This window comes from Phocoena sinus, chromosome 13 (assembly GCF_008692025.1).
Source record: "Phocoena sinus isolate mPhoSin1 chromosome 13, mPhoSin1.pri, whole genome shotgun sequence".
Lineage (NCBI taxonomy): Eukaryota > Metazoa > Chordata > Mammalia > Artiodactyla > Phocoenidae > Phocoena > Phocoena sinus.
The window spans coordinates 11,295,514-11,308,976 of NC_045775.1; the positions used below are offsets into that span (position 1 = coordinate 11,295,514).

The 13,463-nt window shown below is 36.5% G+C and overlaps 1 protein-coding gene across 2 annotated transcripts in view; it reads right to left on the reverse strand.

Moving 5' to 3' along the window:
- Positions 1-13,463, reverse strand: part of NBAS (NBAS subunit of NRZ tethering complex) — a 365,227-nt gene that overhangs the window by 297,316 nt on the left and 54,448 nt on the right. Inside the window, exon 11 of one of the 2 annotated variants that reach the window (XM_032652472.1) lies at positions 12,707-12,775. The exons of the other annotated variant lie outside the window; for it this stretch is intronic. Coding sequence (XP_032508363.1) covers positions 12,707-12,775 — 69 coding nt within the window. The remainder of the gene's footprint in view (positions 1-12,706; positions 12,776-13,463) is intronic. 2 annotated transcript variants of the gene reach the window in all.

Here is a 13,463-nt window from a genome sequence, read left to right on the forward strand (position 1 = left end):
AAATTAAAAGTACTCTAGATAGGATCAATAGCAGAATAACTGAGGCAGAAGAACGGATAAGTGACCTGGAAGATAAAGTAGTGGAAATAACTACTGCAGAGCAGAATAAAGAAAAAAGAATGAAAAGAACTGAGAACAGTCTCAGAGACCTCTGGGACAACATTAAACGCACCAACATTCGAATTATAGGGGTTCCAGAAGAAGAAGAGAAAAAGAAAGGGACTGAGAAAATATTTGAAGAGATTATAGTTGAACACTTCCCTAATATGGGAAAGGAAATAGTTAATCGAGTCCAGGAAGCACAGAGAGTCCCATACAGGATAAATATAAGGAGAAATACGCCAAGACACATATTAATCAAACTGTCAAAAATTAAATACAAAGAAAGCATATTAAAAGCAGCAAGGGAAAAACAACAAATAACACACAAGGGAATCCCCATAAGGTTAACAGCTGATCTCTCAGCAGAAACCCTACAAGCCAGAAGGGAGTGGCAGGACATACTGGAAGTGATGAAGGAGAAAAACCTGCAACCAAGACTACTCTACCCAGCAAGGATCTCATTCAGATTTGATGGAGAAATTAAAACCTTTACAGACAAGCAAAAGCTGAGAGAGTTCAGCACCACCAAACCAGCTGTACAACAAATGCTAAAGGAACTTCTCTAGACAAGAAACACAAGAGAAGGAAACGACCTATAATAACGAACCCAAAACAATATAGAAAATGGGAATAGGAACATAAATTACCTTAAATGTAAATGGACTAAATGCTCCCACCAAAAGACACAGATTGGCTGAATGGATACAAAAACAAGACCCTTATATATGCTGTCTACAAGAGACCCACTTCAGACCTAGAGACACATACAGACTGAAAGTAAGGGGATGGAAAATGATATTCCATGCAAATGGAAACCAAAAGAAAGCTGGAGTAGCAATTCTCATATCAGACAAAATAGACTTTAAAATAAGGACTATTAAAAGAGACAAAGAAGGACACTACATAATGATCAAGGGATCGATTCAAGAAGAAGATATAACAATTGTAAACATTTATGCACCCAACATAGGAGCACCTCAATACATAAGGCAAATACTAACAGCCATAAAAGGGGAGATCGACAGTAACACATTCATAGTAGGGGACTTTTACACCCCACTTTCACCCATGGACAGATCATCCAAAATGAAAATAAATAAGGAAAAACAAGCTTTAATTGATACATTAAACAAGATGGACTTAATTGATATTTATAGGACACTCCATCCAAAAACAACAGAATACACATTTTTCTCAAGTGCTCATGGAACATTCTCCAGGATAGATCATATCTTGGGTCACAAATCAAGCCTTGGTAAATTTAAGACAATTGAAATTGTATCAAGTATCTTTTCTGACCACAACGCCATGAGACTAGATATCAATTACTGGAAAAGATCTGTAAAATACGCAAACACATGGAGGCTAAACAATACACTACTTAATAATGAAGTGATCACTGAAGAAATCAAAGAGGAAATAAAAAAATACCTAGAAACAAATGACAATGGAGACACAATGACCCAAAACCTATGGGATGCAGCTAAAGCAGTTCTAAGGGGGAACTTTATAGCAATACAAGCCTATCTTAAGAAGCAGGAAACATCTCGAATAAACAACCTAACCTTGCACCTCAAGCAATTAGAGAAAGAAGAACAAAAAAAACCCAAAGCTAGCAGAAGGAAAGAAATCATAAAAATCAGATCAGAAATAAATGAAAAAGAAATGAAGGAAACGATAGCAAAGATCAATAAAACTAAAAGCTGGTTCTTTGAGAAGATAAACAAAATAGATAAACCACTAGCCAGACTCATCAAGAAAAAAAGGGAGAAGACTCAAATCAATAGAATTAGAAATGAGAAAGGAGGAGTAACAACTGACACTGTAGAAATAAAAAAAATCATGAGAGATTACTACAAGCAACTCTATGCCAATAAAATGGACAATCTGGAAGAAATGGACAAATTCTTAGAAATGCACAAACTGCCAAGACCGAATCAGGAAGAAATAGAAAATATGAACAGACCAATCACAAGCACTGAAATTGAAACTGTGATTAAAAATCTTCTAACAAACAAAAGCCCAGGATCAGATGGCTTCACAGGTGAATTCTATCAAATGTTTAGAGAAGAGCTAACACCTATCCTTCTCGAACTCTTCCAAAATACAGCAGAGGGAGGAACACTCCCAAATTCCTTCTAGGAGGCCACCATCACCTTGAAACCAAAACCAGACAAGGATGTCACAAAGAAAGAAAACTACAGGCCAATATCACTGATGAACATAGATGCAAAAATCCTCAACAAAATACTAGCAAACAGAATCCAACAGCACATTAAAAGGATCATACACCATGATCAAGTGGGGTTTATTCCAGGAATGCAAGGATTCTTCAATATACGCAAGTCAATCAATGTGATACACCATATTAACAAACTGAAGGAGAAAAACCATATGATCATCTCAATAGATGCAGAGAAAGCTTTCGACAAAATTCAACACCCATTTATGATAAAAACCCTCCAGAAAGTAGGCATAGAGGGAACTTTCCTCAACATAATAAAGGCCATATATGACAAGCCCACAGCAAACATCATCCTCAATGGTGAAAAACTGAAAGCATTTCCACTAAGATCAGGAACAAGACAAGGTTGCCCACTCTCACCACTCTTATTCAACATAGTTTTAGAAGTTTTAGCCACAGCAATCAGAGAAGAAAAGGAAATAAAAGGAATCCAAATCGGAAAAGAAGAAGTAAAGCTGTCACTGTTTGCAGATGACATGATACTATACATAGAGAATCCTAAAGATGCTACCAGAAAACTACTAGAGCTAATCAATGAATTTGGTAAAGTAGCAGGATACAAAATTAATGCACAGAAATCTCTGGCATTCCTATATACTAATGATGAAAAATCTGAAAGTGAAATCAAGGAAACACTCCCATTTACCATTGCAACAAAAGGAATAAAATATCTAGGAATAAACCTACCTAAGGAGACAAAAGACCTGTATGCAGAAAATTATAAGACACTGATGAAAGAAATTAAAGATGATACAAATAGATGGAGAGATATACCATGTTCTTGGATGGGAAGAATCAACATTGTGAAAATGACTCTACTACCCAAAGCAATCTACAGATTCAATGCAATCCCTATCAAACTACCACTGGCATTTTTCACAGAACTAGAACAAAAAATTTCGCAATCTGTATGGAAACACAAAAGACCCCGAATAGCCAAAGCAATCTTGAGAACGAAAAAAGGAGCTGGAGGAATCAGGCTCCCTGACTTCAGACTATACTACAAAGCTACAGTAATCAAGACAGTATAGTACTGGCACAAAAACAGAAAGATAGATCAATGGAACAGGATAGAAAGCCCAGAGATAAACCCACGCACATATGGACACCTTATCTTTGATAAAGGTGGCAGGAATGTACAGTGGAGAAAGGACAGCCTCTTCAATAAATGGTGCTGGGAAAACTGGACAGGTACATGTAAAGGTATGAGATTAGATCACTCCCTAACACCATACACAAAAATAAGCTCAAAATGGATTAAAGACCTAAATGTAAGGCCAGAAACTATCAAACTCTTAGAGGAAAACATAGGCAGAACACTCTATGACATAAATCACAGCAAGATCCTTTCTGACCCACCTCCTAGAATAATGGAAATAAAAATAAACAAATGGGACCTAATGAAACTTCAAAGCTTTTGCACAGCAAAGGAAACCATAATCAAGACCAAAAGACAACCCTCAGAATGGGAGAGAATATTTGCAGATGAAGCAACTGACAAAGGATTAATCTCCAAAATTTACAAGCAGCTCATGCAGCTCAATAACAAAAAAACAAACAACCCAATCCAAAAATGGGCAGAAGACCTAAACAGACATTTCTCCAAAGAAGATATACAGAATACCAACAAACACATGAAAGAACGCTCAACATCATTAATCATTAGAGAAATGCAAATCAAAACTACAATGAGATATCATCTCACACCAGTCAGAATGGCCATCATCAAAAAATCTAGAAACAATAAATGCTGGAGAGGGTGTGGAGAAAAGGGAACACTCTTGCACTGCTGGTGGGAATGTGAATTGGTTCAGCCACTATGGAGAACAGTATGGAGATTCCTTAAAAAACTACAAATAGAATTACCATATGACCCAGCAATCCCACTACTGGGCATATACCCTGAGAAAACCAAAATTCAAAAAGAGTCACGTACCAAAATGTTCATTGCAGCTCTATTTACAATAGCCCGGAGATAGAAACAACCTAAGCGCCCATCATCGGATGAATGGATAAAGAAGATGTGGCACATATATACAATGGAATATTACTCAGCCTTAAAAAGAAATGAAATTGAGCTATTTGTAATGAGATGGATAGACCTAGAGTCTGTCATTCAGAGTGAAGTCAGAAAGAAAAGGACAAATACTGTATGCTAACACATATATATGGAATTTAAGGGAAAGAAATGTCATGAGGAACCTAGGGGTAAGACAGGAATAAAGACGCAGACCTACTGGAGAACGGACTTGGGGATATGGGGAGGGGGAAGGGTGAGCTTTGACAGGGTGAGGGAGGGTCACGGACATATACACACTAACAAACGTAGTAGGGTGAATGGCTCTGGGGAAGCAGCCGCAAGGCACAGGATATTAGCTCGGTGCTTTGTGACAGCCTGGAGGGGTGGGATGGGGAGAGTGGGAGGGAGGGAGACGCAAGAGGGAAGACATGTGGGAACATATGTATATGTATAACTGATTCACTTTGTTGTAAAGGGGAAACTGACACACCATTGTGAAGCAATTATACCCCAATAAAGATGTTTAAAAAAATAAAAAATAAATAAAAAAAAAACGAAAATCCATGCTAAATTCTGTAAGCAGAGTCTGCAGTATTTGGAAACCTGAATGCCTATTGGTTGGCAAGGAAGAGAATTCAGGAGTGTATGCTTTGGAAATAGGAGGCAATGGCTTTTCAATCAACTATACATCACAATAAAAGTAAACTTCTAACATTCAAACCATAACCCCTCATATTGTATTAAGATTTCTCAGCATAAGAGAATAACAATCTTGTTCTCTTCTCCTCCATTTGAATTAAGTAGTTGTAAAGGCAATAAAATTTAGGTGTAGCTATAATTTTCACTTTGGTTAAAATGTGTCTGTGTGGGCTTCCCTGGTGGCGCAGTGGTTGGGAGTCCACCTGCCGATGCAGGGGACACGGGTTCGTGACCCAGTCCGGGAGGATCCCGCATGCTGCAGAGCAGCTGGGCCCGTGAGCCACGGCCGCTGAGCCTGCGCGTCCGCAGTCTGTGCTCCGCAACGGGAGGGGCCGCGGTGGTGGGAGGCCCGTGTACCTCCCCCCCCAAAAAAAAAGTGTCTGTGAATTTCTTTCACCTTTCTCAACTACGAATGCCATTTTCATTTTAATCATCATTTCAACAGTTGGAATGTTGGTCAAGAATACAGAACTTGGCAGGGAAAAGAGGAAAGCTCCAAGATGAGGAACAAGACAAGGATGCCCCCTCTTGCCATTTTTATTCAACATGGTACAGAAAGTCTTGGCCAGAGCAATTAGTCAAGAAAAAGAAAAGGCACACAAACTGGAAAGGAAGAAGTAAGATTGGCTCTGTTTGCAGATCACATGATATTATACATAGAAAACCCTAATGACTCCATCAAAAAACTGTTAGAATAAATAAATTTATAAAATTGCAGGATACAAAATCAACATACAAAATTCAGTTGCCTCTCTATACAATAACAGTGAACTCTAGGAAAGAGAAATTAAGAAAACAATCCCATTTACAATAGCATCAAAAAGAGTAAAATACTTAGGAATAAATTTAACCAAGGAAGTGAGAGAGATATACACTGAAAACTATAAAACATTAATGAAAGAAATTGAAGAAGACACAAATAAATGGAAAGAAATTCCATATTCATGAATTGGAAGAATTGCTATTGTTAAAATATCCATACTACCCAAAGTGATCCACAGATTCAATGCAACCTCTATCAAAATTCCAATGGCATTTTTTACAGACATAGAAAAAACGATCCTAAAATTTGCATGGTACCACAAAAGACCCAAGTAGTCAAAGCAATCTTGAAAAAGAAGAACAAAGCTAGAGGCGTTATACATCCAGGTGTCAAACTATATTACAAAGCTATAATAATCAAAACAGTATGGTCTTGGCATTAAAAACAGATATATAGGGCTTCCCTGGTGGCGCAGTGGTTGAGAGTCCGCCTGCCGATGCAGGGGACACGGGTTCGTGCCCCGGTCCGGGAGAATCCCACATGCCGCGGAGCGGCTGGGCCCGTGAGCCATGGCCGCTGAGGCTACGCGTCCGGAGCCTGTGCTCCGCAACGGGAGAGGCCACAACAGTGAGAGGCCCGAGTACCGCAAAAAAAAAAAAAAAAAAAAAAAAACAGATATATAGGTCAATGGAACAGAATAGAGAGGCCAGAAATAAACTCAAGCATATATGGTCCATTAATTTACAACAAAGGAGCCAAGAATACACAATGAAGAAAATAGTCTCTACAAGAAATGATACTGGAAAAACTGGATGGCCACATGCAAAAGAATGAAATGGACCCCTAATTTACACCATATACAAAAGTCAACTCTAAATGGATGAAATACTTGAACATAAGAACTGAAATTGTAAAACTTCTGGAGAAAGCATGGAGTTGGGTAAACTTCTTGACATTGGTCTTGGGAATGATTTTCTTGGATGTGTCATCAAGGCAAAGGCAACAAAAGCAAAAACAAGTGGGAATACATCAATCTAAAAAGCTTCTACATAGCAAAGGAAACTATCAGCAAAATGAAAAGGCAACCTACGGAATGGGAGAAAATATCTGCAAACCATATAACCAAGAAGCGGTTAATATCCAAAATATACAAGAAACTCATACAACTGAATAGCAAAAGACAAATAATCCAATTTAACAATGGGCAATGAATCTAAATAGACATTCTTCCAAAGAAGACACACAAATGGCCAACAGGTACATGAAAAGTTGTTCCACATCACTAATCATCAGGGAAATGCAAATCAAAAACAATGATATATCATCTCATAACTGTTAGGATGGCTATTGTAAAAGAGACAAGAGATGATAAACACTGGTGAGAACATAGAGAAAAGGGAACCCTTGTACACTGTTGGTAAGAATGTAAACTGGTATAGGCACCATGAGAAACAGAATGGAGTTTCCTAAAGAAAGTAAAAATAGAACTACCGCAAGATCCAGCAATCCCACTTCTGGGTATATTTCCAAACGAAATGAAAACATTATCTCAAAGAGATACCTGTACTCCCAAGTTCACTGCATCATTACTCACAATAGCCAAGGTATGGAATACACACACACAAAGGAATATTATTCAGCCTTTAAAAAGAAGGAAATCCTGTAATTTGCAAAAACATGAATGAAACTGGAGGGCATTTTGATAAGTGAAATAAGCCAGATACAAAAAGACAAATACTACGTGATATCACTTATACATAGAATCAAAAAAAAAAAAAAAAAAAGTCAAAATCATAAAAAACAGTGAGTAGAACAGTGTTTGCTTACCAGGGGCTGGGGGTTGGAAGAACAGGGAGAGGTTGGTGAAAGGGTACAAACTTTCAGTTATATGATGAATAAAGTCCGAGGATCTAATGTATAACATTGGTAACTATAGGTGACAACACTGTATTGTATAATTGAAATTTGTTAAGAGTAGGATTTAAATGTTCTCACACATATACACAAACACAAAAAGTAAATATGTGAGGTGATGCATGTATTAACTCAATGGGGGAAAATCCTTTCACAGTGTATAGGTACCTATATCAAATCATCAACTTAACTATCTTACAATTTCATCTGTAAATTGTATCTCAATAAAGGTGAGGAAAAGAAAAAGAAAACAGTGACTATCACTTACCACCTGCTTCCGTTTACGCCATGAGGTTTTAACTTCATTAAAAGGTAGTCTAGCTAAATAATTACTTGGTAAGTTAGCATCCCTGGGTAGACAGCATGGGGCATAGAAAGAGGACTTTGCACAGTAAACTGTCTTCTTACATTAGTCATTCATTTATGGCCCTTTTAATTAACTTCACTGTCAATTCTCCTATTTACCTCCTCATCTCAAATCCCTTCCTAAAACTTTTCAAAAGATATCTTCCCTTACTTCATTGAGTCTTTTGTGTAGCGATGTAATACTAACAAAATACTACTGAAATTAATAATGTGAACATGATTTTAATTTCTACTTCTCATTTACACTAAACCACTAGCTCAAATGTCCATTTGATCTTGTGTTAATTAAAAACACTAATTAAAGCCTTCTCCTACTGGAGCAATATTTGGAGTAGGAACTGTGTCTTCTCTCAAACACTGCAATAAAACTTTTCAACTGTCCTTTCTAAAAGAGAGATTTTTTTAAATGTTAAATATCAGACCTTCGTACTGAGATTAGTTTAAATTGCCTCACTTTCTTCAACTGCCTATCATCTATATAGGACAATTAAAAATGAGTGATTTCCAATTTCATTATAACTTTCAAATGTACAAGCTATAGTAAAATCAAAGTACTGAATTCTAGTGCACACGTTCAAAATGTTCTAAATTACTACATACGCTTAAAGGAAAAAAAAACTCAGCTCAATCAAAGGTGAATTTGTAAGTACTGCTCTTCCAACACTCGACAATTATTTTCTGAATATTACACATTCAATAATACATAGTACATGCCAGGCACTGTTTTATACTCTGGGGAACCTGCAGTGAAAAAAACAAACATAAACCTCTGCCCTCAAGGAATTCGGTAGGTGGTCTAACCCACTGATGTTTAGAAGTCTGACCCCAAAGAATAAACAGAAATCTGTTTTCAAATCAAAAGAAAGTCATCCTCAAAAGCCTGGTTAACAACCTGAGGGGGGGAACACTGCAAAAGTATGAAGGAAATAAAAAAGCCTTTGGAGAAAAAAAAGTTTCCAAGCTAATACCCTTTTCAAAAAAATTATTTTTTAATTATAAAACTTTATTAAAACTGTGAGATATTGTCAGGAGAATAGACATGTACACCAATGAAACAGAAAAGAGAGCAGAGAAACAGAGCTACAATGTACCCTCTGTAAATGTCTGTCCTGACAGACATTATATAAATTATGGTGGCAGTATATAAATTATGGCATTATATAAATTAGTTGGGAAAGAATACAGCACTGAATTAATGGTACTAGCCACACAGAGCAGATTATAAATTAGATTCCTACTATATCCAATAAAAAGAAATTCAAGATGGATTGAAAACTTACAGGTGAAAAGCAAAACCATGAAACTTTTAAAAGAAAACATAAAACATCTTTACAACATCAGCATGTGAAAGAACTTCGTAAGACCTCAAAGCCCAAAGCATAAAGGAAAAGATTTAAATTTAAACTTTCTGGAGGAAGGAAGGATGGGGAGTTCGGGATTAGCAGAAGCAAACTATTACATGTAGGATGGATAAACAACAAGGTCCTACTGTATAACTATATTCAATATCCTGTGATAAACCATAATGGAAAAGAATATGAAAAAGAAAAAAAAAAACATATAACTGAGTCACTTTGCTCTACAGCAGAAATTAACACAAGATTGTAAATCAACTATACTTCAATAAAATTTAAAAAATAAATAAATTTAAACTTTCTGGTGACAAAAGCTCAAAAGAAAACAAATAATTTTGATTGTTCATATACTCTTCAAAAGATAATATATGCCAGACAACCAGCAGTTGATTATTTTGAATCATGTAAATCTGGGGTATACTAAACCACAATTAAAAAGGACCCACAGACTACTAATTATTGGCTCTATGATTATGGATATAAAGAAATTAACAGATCAGAACGGCAGCCACCACTATCATTTATCATGTGCCTGCAAGGTAGCACTCACTGCCTTAGCTATTTTATATACATTCCCTCTAATACTATCCAATCAGTGTTGCTGCTTTATAGTCTGACAAGTGAACAGAACAAAATGAACTAAATATTAACCATGTGGTTACTATATAGGAAAGCACTTCCTCTTTAAAAAAATAGCAGTAGTTAAGAGATAACACATTTTAAAAGAGAAATAGAATTGCCACCAAACTTGAGTAGTAAAACAGATCATTCTTTCTGAGATAAGAGGTAATTTTTAACTTGGGCTACTTTTAAGTACAACATATCTTGGCTTCTGCTTCTTCAATTGTCCAACTAAGGGTTTAGACAAAAGCCAACAAGAGGTAGTGAAAAAAAGCACTACATCAAGAGCCAACTCAAGACCAAACCCATCTCTGACACTATCTAGGTAGGTGAGTTTGGGAAAGCCATTTCTCTTGAGGCTTTAATTTCTTCATCAATAAAATAGGCATCATAATGCCATTAATGCAAGCTTCCTCTGAGATCATGCGAAAGGACTTATAAGCTAGAAAGTATTCACAATAATAAGGAATTATTACATAATCTCTATGAGACCTGTCAGGTCTAAAATGATGGTGCTAAAACTCTATGCCCCATAATTATTTCTGGGCTAGGAACCACTGAATACAAACAGGATACTCATATAACATTCAGATATTTACTGAAAGGCCCTGATTTTACAGTACTACTTTCATAAAGTCTTTTTAAAAAGTCCAAACAGTTAAGGATTCCAGTACCAGGTGCCACAAAGAAAGATCAAAACGTAAGGAAATTAGTTGCTACCTTCTCCCTCCTTCTGTTCAATCATAGAGGATACTGATGAAAACAAGAGCGAGCTGAGTTCCACACAAAAGAATAACCAATAGCAGGAGACAAGGTAACATGAATCTGGAGTTCCCAGGAGGTAAGAAAGAGTAAAAAGAAGATGGACATTTTATAGTGACTGAACAGTTACATTTGCCTATTAATATACCAAATCAACTAATAAACACAGCATCTAATATGTAAAGGATATGGTACAAAGTCATGTACCAATATATCAATCCCCAAATAATTCTTGTTCTAAACACAATACAATTATGTTGGTCCCAATAAAATAACTACGGAACACAAACAGTAAGAGACCATGGACCCTACCCCACGGCAGAGTGGAGCGTTCTGCAGTGTTCTCCGACACTTCCGGGACTTTGCACATGCTGCTTCCGGCCTGGAAACAACCAGCCTTCCCCTATCCGCCTGAGGATCTCTTACTCACTTCCAAATCAAGTATCGCCTCCAGAGTTCAATGGTCCCTCCCTGCACCTCAACGGCGCTTCATATTATATTACAGGACAGGTTATGAAACGTGTCATATTGTCCTGTTCTACAGCTGCTTCTACATCTGACTCCCGCACTACACTGAGGGCTCCTTGAGGAAGCGCACTGCATTTTATTCATCTATTTATTCTCATCTCTAACACCATGGCTGGCTCAAAGTGCGTGCTTGCTGACTGACTAAAAGAATAAATAAATGCTGACACTCCACATAATTACTTATCATCAAAAGAATTAAAAAATGAACCCTTTAAAATTTGTTAAAGATACAGTTATTATTTAGATGGAATTAAAGAGAATGGGAAAGGATCCAGGGAGGAAAACAAAGTAAAGCTCTCATGCACTATTATGGTAACAGAAAGACCAACAGAGGCAACACAGTAAATTAGAAAGAACAAAGTACATGGCAGAGGCCAAGGCATTTAGTCTTGCTTATGGTTCTTCACCTGCAAAATGAAGGCAAACTGCTTGAAATGACTAAAGAGAATGCTAACTGGAAAACTGTAAACATACAAGGGATTAAAAATGAAAGTGACTTTCCAGACATAAAGACAGAAAAGCCAAACCAACCCAGAAGATATGAATTAGTCGAAGTCAAGGGCACAGAAATAACTAGGACTCAAAATTTTAAATATATTAAATACAAATGCAGCAAGAGAATACATGTTGTATTTCTTACAATTTCCATATTTCTTACAATTTCCCTTAGTTAAGAAATTGAAGAAATGAAAATTAATTTGTTTGATTCGCCCCAAAACAGGAAGGAGTATGATCTGAAGCCCCATGTATGTCAAGACTCTTGTGAGAGCCATGTAAAGGGGATGACTATAACCATCTCCCTCAGAGACAGCGCCAAAGCATACGGGTATATCCAGGATGAAACTGCCCAGCATCTCTGAGATGGATCCATGTTTCTCCTATTCAAGAACAAAACAGTTAAGCCCAGGATAAATGTGGCTCAATCTCTTGAAACACCAATAATCTCAGATTTAGGAAGGAATCTTTTTTTATTTTAAAACCAACAAACATAAGGGATATGTTATGGACAAGGATACAAAAATTCACAAGATAGAATAAGAAACTTCAAAGATATATAATGATTCCAGGAGACTTCTTTGGGCTATATCCCCAGATCCAAGAGGACTAGATTCATTCTTTTTTTTTTTTTTTTTAATTTTCTTTACTGAGATAAGAATGATATATATAGTAAAATGCACAAATCTTCAGTGAACAGCTCCATGAAGTCTTATTAGTGCATACACCCCTGTAATGTATAATTAAGAGCAAATTCAGATGAAAATCTGTAATATTCAAGATTCATTCAACTCTGTCCTTAAGGGGACCCTCGCGAAGATGCCAATTTGTATTACCTGTTCTTGCCCCTGGCGACTGTAAAACTTGCCACTTAACATCCTTAATAATCCCAGGGTCTTTGGTACCTACAAAATAGACACACATCATAAAAAAAAAGATCAATGGAAGGCTTCCTCATTGTTTAAAGGCCTTTCATCATGAAATGAAAACTACAGCATATCTAGTATTTTAAGAAATGGTTAAGAAAATCATGAATAAGTATCAGAAATCTTGGTGAGATTTTGTTTTCGTTTGGGAAAAAAATCCAACAAGTGACAAATCTTACAAAATGTACCCATAATCAAATGTATTTTTAAATACATACGTAACAAGTCTAGTACAATCTATGCAAATTAGAATCTAATGAGTGGCTCTTCTCAAATGAGTCTGGCCCAGGTTACCATTTTATCCTAGCATCACTATGGAAAAGGTCAATACTCCCAACAGAAATTTCATTCATGAAGAAATTGATCCCATACTTGAAAAACACCAGAAAAAAATCACTGAGAAACAAGTATTTGAAATAATAAAACAAGACTAGTTTTGTCTCTAGATTTAAGAAATATACTTAAAGCAAGAGGGAGAGATGTGTATAATTTTTTAGAAATGGAAAATAAGCATTGTTTAAGTTGTAGAGAATTTGGAACACTGGTCCATTGCTGGCAGGAACATAAAATGGTACAGCCACTGTGGAAAACAGTCTGGTGGTCGTTCAAAAGTTAAACGGAATTACCATATGATCCAGAAATTCCATACTAAGTATATACCCAAAAG